The sequence below is a fragment of the Malus domestica genome, chromosome 07, assembly GCF_042453785.1.
Source record: "Malus domestica chromosome 07, GDT2T_hap1".
Classification (NCBI taxonomy): domain Eukaryota; kingdom Viridiplantae; phylum Streptophyta; class Magnoliopsida; order Rosales; family Rosaceae; genus Malus; species Malus domestica.
The window spans coordinates 28,211,398-28,218,098 of record NC_091667.1 but is presented as its reverse complement, the minus strand read 5'-3'; the positions used below and the strand labels follow the sequence as shown (position 1 = coordinate 28,218,098).

Below are 6,701 nucleotides of genomic sequence, written 5' to 3'. Positions count from 1 at the left end.
TCCTCGAAATTGCAACAATTTTATTCTAATATTCTTCAAGCGCGATAACTTTTTAGAATTCATACTGTTGACATCACTTAGATAAGGGTTCGTGGCTAACAGTATGAGTGGTACAAATCCATTCATCCAAAAAAATGTGCAAACATTAGGAAGCAAGCATGGTAAGAATGTGAGAGACAGAGGATCAAAATGGCCGGCTAGTAGGGTTGAAACTGTTTACAGTCATTCCTCCGTCCACAGAAATAATCTGACCGGTGATGTACGAAGCAGCCGGCAGGCAAAGGAATGCTACCAGAGATGAGACTTCCCCAGGCTCTGCAATGCGCTCAAGAGGAGTTCGCGACGTTCTCTCTTCCAAAAACTCCTTGTTATCCAGCAACTGAAACCAGCTAGCAACTCTGTTAAATTATACGTACCCGACAACAGATCGATAAATAGAGAACAATGGTCAAACATAAATTTGAAAACTTCAACAGAAGCCAATTTTTGATACATTACCATTGCACAGCAGATCCAATCTTTACATAAACATAAAATGCACGGAATCAACGTCAATGTTAGGGGATTAAAGTATCTCTTTCTTCGGTTACATGCCAGAATATCAAATTCTGGACGTGTCTTAATTTGTATCCTAATCTTAACCCATTATCCGATTCTTATTGTGCAATATCCAATTAGTGCTACTATGATCACCTCATAGTCTTATTTTCCCACCCACTTATTTTCACCCGCTAGAAAAAATTTAAAAAAACCAAACACTCTCTTCCCATCCACTTATATTTCTAAAATATCCCAAACAATTTTAAGTTTTAAATAAAATAAATATAAAAAATGATTGAGTTTTGGAGATTTTAGGAAAATGGAACAGCACGAAAGTCCTCACCCAACCCAGTCTAATGCAACTCCAACCAAACACCACATGATGGCGACAGCTCTTTTTCTCTTTGCCGCTGGGAAAATACATTCCTTTCTTTTTCTTCTCTTCTTTGTTTCTCTTTATCTCTTTCTTTCTTCCCCTACCACATCTGGATTTAAGACTCATATTCACATTTATTCCCAAATTCCAATTCAAGATAAGGGTTGAAAAAGTATGGAGAAAAGAAGAGAGAGAATTTGGGGCGTGTGGGGTGGACAAAAGAGAAGATGGGGGGACAAAAAAGTTAGAAAGTGATGAGAGATGAAAAGATAAAATGTGAAGGTTGCTGGGCAGCTTGATTCGTTTCTCATTTTAAGTTTTTTAATTATTTTTCATTAAAAAGTGAGTGAAAAAAAAGATTATGGGATGCATATCAACGCTCTATCTAAATATATAACAGTAAGAGATGCGTAATATTGGATGTGTACTAAACTGGAGAAAAAAAACTCAGCACGATCCAGTGAAATGGTGGGACACAAACACTAATTTAGGTTTCAGGACTTGATTCCTGAGAACATGAGGTGCAAAAGGGAAAGGGAGACAAGATGACGATGCTTCAGCATGATGATAAAAGACTACTGGAAATGCAACACAACCATTGAGAGGAGGATCGATGGTGTTAAAAATACTCATTCCTCGCATAGTAAACGCACACGTATGAAAAGGCAAAGTGTTATTCTCCATGAGACAAAAAGAAATTCAACTTAAGACCTTTGGCACATGTCTGCATGTAACCCTCTTGTTTCCCACTAAAATTAGTAAAGGTGCGACCTCAAGCCAACAAGGCTTCTCGCTTTGCGAGGGGGAAGGAATGTCTATCATACGCAACTTTACTTTTGCTTTGCAAAGAGATTGTTTTCACAACTCGAAGCCTTCCTTTTGGTCACAAAGAAACAACCCTTCTGTTTCCACAACTCTAAACCACTAAAATTAGTAATTATCGAATATCATTTGCAAGAAAAAGCATACTGAGTGGGATATAGGTTAAAGCCCCCACAGCAGGGTCTACAAAATCATACCTTTATGCATCTTTTGATATTGTTCAAAGTCTTATATTTGAGCTGCTGATACCTCTCATACATTCTATCAGACAGTCTCTGGCCACTTTTCTAGGTTGAACACGACGTAAGAAGCATGTCGATTACTCTTGTATCTATATTTCCAGAATACATCTGAACATTAGCAAGTGTATATGATTCCATTTGTAAGCATGTAACTCATGTAAAATTGCCTGTCCGAATACCTAATAACCCGATAAAAGAGAACTAACATATTCGCAATCAATATAATTTGCATTTAGACTTACTCCAACCCTTGGAGTAAAACTCTAATTTTAGGTTCTAAAATCACCCCAACTTGCTCCAACCCTTAGGCCAAAAATGAGTTTTGTGGCAAATTCTGGCTAGCCCACTATTGAGAATAAATGCGCCCAGCCTTCGGCCAGACACAGAAGAATTATATGTGTAGGTGAAGCACCTAAATGGCCATAGCGAGGAAAGAGAATTACATGTTCCACGAGTGAGGTTCTAGTGTACCAAGGGCAGACAGCATTGCTCCTGATATTTGTCTTTCGCCTACTCACAAGCCAGATGTTTCGTAAGCTGATTGATTGCAGCTGAAAAAAGAAAATTGGAGACAGAACATAAAGACTTGGCTTTCTCCTTTCGCACTCAATCGAATATAATAATATGGGGCAAAAGAAGACACCAAAACGGAGCAATGCCTCACCTTTACTTACTGCATAAATGGTCCCGGAACCTATATCCGCCATCCCGGCAGCAGAGGATATAAACACAATGCTTCCTTGCCCGGATGCTTTCAAGAGAGGAACAAGTTGGGAAAGGTGGTAAGTAGATTCTAAGTTGGTAGCGATGAGTGATGAATATTCTTCAGAAGTGTACTCAGTGGTTGGCTTCCTGATGTTAGTCCCAACGTTGTTCTACCTAAATCCCACCACAAAACCCAAAGAAACCCTTTTCAGATTCTACAAAAGGTACCTAGTCAATTCGAGAATCGAAGTCACAACCGCAACCCGTTTCTAATTATTCTAATCATATGAAAAATGAAAAAGTTTTCTTCTCTGGGGGCACTTATACAAACATCTAGAGGAAATAGGCATGATTGCTTTACACCACTAAGGTAAAGTGTCATCTGCCAATGGTTAGTGTTTTTGATGAGCAATCCATTATTTCTATATGGGGGAATGAAACTAAGCATTTAAATTTTAAATGTCTTATACCGATTTAGAAATAATGAGTTGCTCATCAAAAATACTTGTGCATATCGAGTTTGATACTATTTTATTAAAACAAACTCAATGTACTGCTCAAATTATCCGGCTGTCAATGTTAATACATCTTGTATAAAAAGAATTGATTTATATTTATATTTATTTTGTTTTTGGTTGTTCGTTTTCATTTTTTATGTGTTAGTGTGATAGAGGTTGAAGAAATGTATATGTAATGTAATGATAATAAAATGTAAAACAACTTTGAGTTTTCAAAGAGTTTGTAGCTCAAGTTTGTTAAAGAAAAAACTTGTAGCTCAAGCATTTAAAAACATACTCCATACCGAGGAAGTGCAATGTTTGAATCACCAATCTTCTAAGAATAGGTCTATTGAAAAAATAACACAGCTTTTTGTTGAAGAATAGAGTACCACCTCAAAAATATAAAAGAAAATATACATCTTATACGTGGAAATTCCACACTTAATATCATCGAGGTTTTTTTTTATAAAACCAAACATCTAGTAAAAGGTGTTTAAATTGAAATAACATACATATTGAGTTTTATTACAAAAGAACTCGATAATATTAATATTAAGTGTATACCATACTTGACTTAAAATCTTATCAGAACCTTCCTCTTTAGCCCATCGCATCCCAAATTCAAACCCTTTTTATTTCGTGGATAGAGACTTTCACTCTCTCTCTCTAATAAAAAAAATTAAAGAAAAACGAAAATGTTACCAATTCAATTCCATAAATCTTCATTCCATCAATGATACATATTCGTTTGGCCCACATGCATCCTATAGACTCTCACACAAATACACAATCCTACAAGCATTTTGCCCAATTCTGGCCAATCCAAGAAGTACGTACCATGCACCACTAGGGCTTCATATCACAGTTCAAGTGTTGGACTTTTAGGCCGAATCAAGCTTTTTCCTTCAAGAACAACAGTTGGGTCAGATGCCTGTATAAATGCAAAAGCGAAAATGATACAATGCTAATCTGCTTCGGTGTATACATGCACGAATAGGATTTGGATGCTCTCTTGAGCCCAAGGAGAGGATCCTCCTGATCAAACAGTGTGGGCCGTTGAATTTTCATCAAACGGCTATAATTAATATAATCTTAAAGGGATCCTCTGCTTGTAATTGTTGGATAAAAATCCAAAGGCTCACGCCACACTGCTTGGTCATGAGGATCCTCTCCTTGGGCTCAGGAGAGGATCCAAATCCGCACCAATATACTAGATGTCTAGATTCATTTGCATGACTAGATTTTGACAATCTTAATTTAACTATTCAAACACTAATGCATCTCATACACCCGATATACTATAAAAAATTTCAAAACAAAGCACCAAACCCAAGTAACCAACCAAAAACCACAAGCCATTTATGAAGATCACTATCCAATTTGTCATAAGCTCACTTAAAGCTGATCAGTACCGCAATATCTCATCATTCCCTTGTAAAAATTTCCTCTTCAGTGAAGGAAATAAACAGAGGAGAGAGAGAGACATCTCATATCCATGTGATTTTCTGGCTCTACAACTGCACCTCAAATTAACTCATCTCTCAATAATATTTTCAGACCTCGATAACCGGTAAAAAGTTAAACCAAACCAACCAAACTACTCGAACTGCCAGACCAGACACTGCCCCAAAATAATACCGTTAACTTTTCAAACCCTCCCTCCGTCCCTCCTCCTTACACAGAAACAGCGCCCTCATTCAAACCAAAGTAAAACCAAAACCTCCATACCTATTTACCCTTTTTACCCACCTCGAAATTCATGCTCATAGAAATGTTCATGTGTGTGTGATGAAAGCATGCACATCAAAAGGTAAAGTCTTTCCATTTTTCACGTACATCGCCTAAAAGTGGTAAAAATATAGTTGGGTTAACATAACATCCCTCCAGAGAGTAGATACCGTCTGAAAGTGCATCAAAAGAGATGTTTCATCATCGTTTTACCTTATAAAGAAAACGTTGAAAAAACACACACATTAAAACCCTAGAGGGTATCCCCGTGTATTCTGCAGGAAGAAACCATTGTGTGTATATTCTAGGGTTGCTGCATTACTAAAACCAGATAGGAGTCTCGTCTATATAGGGTTTCGAAATTTTGACATTAATTTTGGAAACTTATTAAGAGAAGACTTTTATGGCTCAAGTATACCGCTATTGTAGTGTCCCGTGCCAATGATATGATGCCTGTATGTTGTTTATCGCATGGCATCGTATCATTGACACCAAATGCTATGATAATAGTGTACATGTGCTATGAAAGTTGCTCTCCATTCTAAAACGCTTTTATTTTATTTTATATCTATAGGGCAGTTGGTGATTGGTCGTTGAGGGTTTCAATATGTAGCTAGAATGGTTCCAAAAGTAAAAACACTGGACTATTTGTTTCTCTCTGTGCCCGGATTATTTAATGGTGCTCTTAATTTGTTTGTTACATTAATTAATCGAATTTGATTCCAGCGAGTTGATGGACTATTTGGACGATTAGAGATAATGATTACCATAGCATAGAATTACAGAAGAGATCAACAGATCGATATTCCATAGAAGTGCTTCTTAAAAACTTGGAATTTGATTTGATTTCATGTTAATTATATACTATAATGTATATAGTATTAATTGATCTCTGAATAACTTTCAGTACACTATGGGATATTGTAGCTGAAATGACTTTTGATGTCAGTTACTAGTCAGTTCTTTCAACAATATTTGCAGCTTCAGAGATACAGTTAAGTTCCCTAGTCTCTACCACTCTTGGCAGGAAGATAAACAACAAAGGAAATAAACATAAAAACAAGCACAAAGAAGCTTCTCTCTCTCTCTCTCTCTCTCTCATGATGATTCAAGTAGTCTGAGAACTGGCAGTCAACTAATGGTAACTACTGTGTACTTGTTTGAATTTTTTAAAACCTCAACAGCAACAGCAAAACTGGTAGATCTGAAAATTTTATGGGAATTTTATATATCTTTGGACCTTCATCTATCTAGGTATCTAACACGTGGAACCGTGGAATGGAATATATATCACACCTCTCATAAACCCTAATGCAACACTACTTAGCATATCTTTCCATGCCATGTCAAGATATAAAATTCCAACTATTTCTTGTGTAGCTTTTTTAGTTTGCTCTCTGTCATTTAACTTCCAGTTTCAGGCATAACATGTTATCATCACATCAATATTAGCAATATATAGTAACTAATATACTGGAAACAAAAACCCACCGATCAGAACTGAAAAATGGATAAAGTGCAATCAATTAATCTTGAATTCAATTATGTGCACATGGAACCTCAATCTGGCATGTTCTGTTACCCTTGCATCTTTAATTAAGGGTTTTTCCAAGAAAGAGATGGAAAAAGGTGGACGAGGAAAAACAGAAATTGAAAGTGATTAATTTCTTCTAATTCTCTCCTAAAAACTAATTAAAAACATTAACTGCAACAATTAACAGGATCAAGATGATTAGCTAGCTAGCCAATAATACAACTGCATGCCGATTGGCCAGGTCAACTATACTA

The 6,701-nt window shown here is 36.5% G+C and overlaps 1 protein-coding gene across 1 annotated transcript; it reads right to left on the bottom strand.

The window, feature by feature from the left end:
• LOC103436182 (tropinone reductase homolog At5g06060) lies at positions 1-3,799 on the bottom strand. The gene is given in 5 exon segments (XM_017322505.3): positions 1-379; positions 2,424-2,480; positions 2,482-2,531; positions 2,645-2,855; positions 3,755-3,799. Coding segments are annotated over 5 exon segments (558 nt in total). The 3' UTR covers positions 1-184.
• Positions 3,800-6,701: the final 2,902 nt, after the last annotated feature.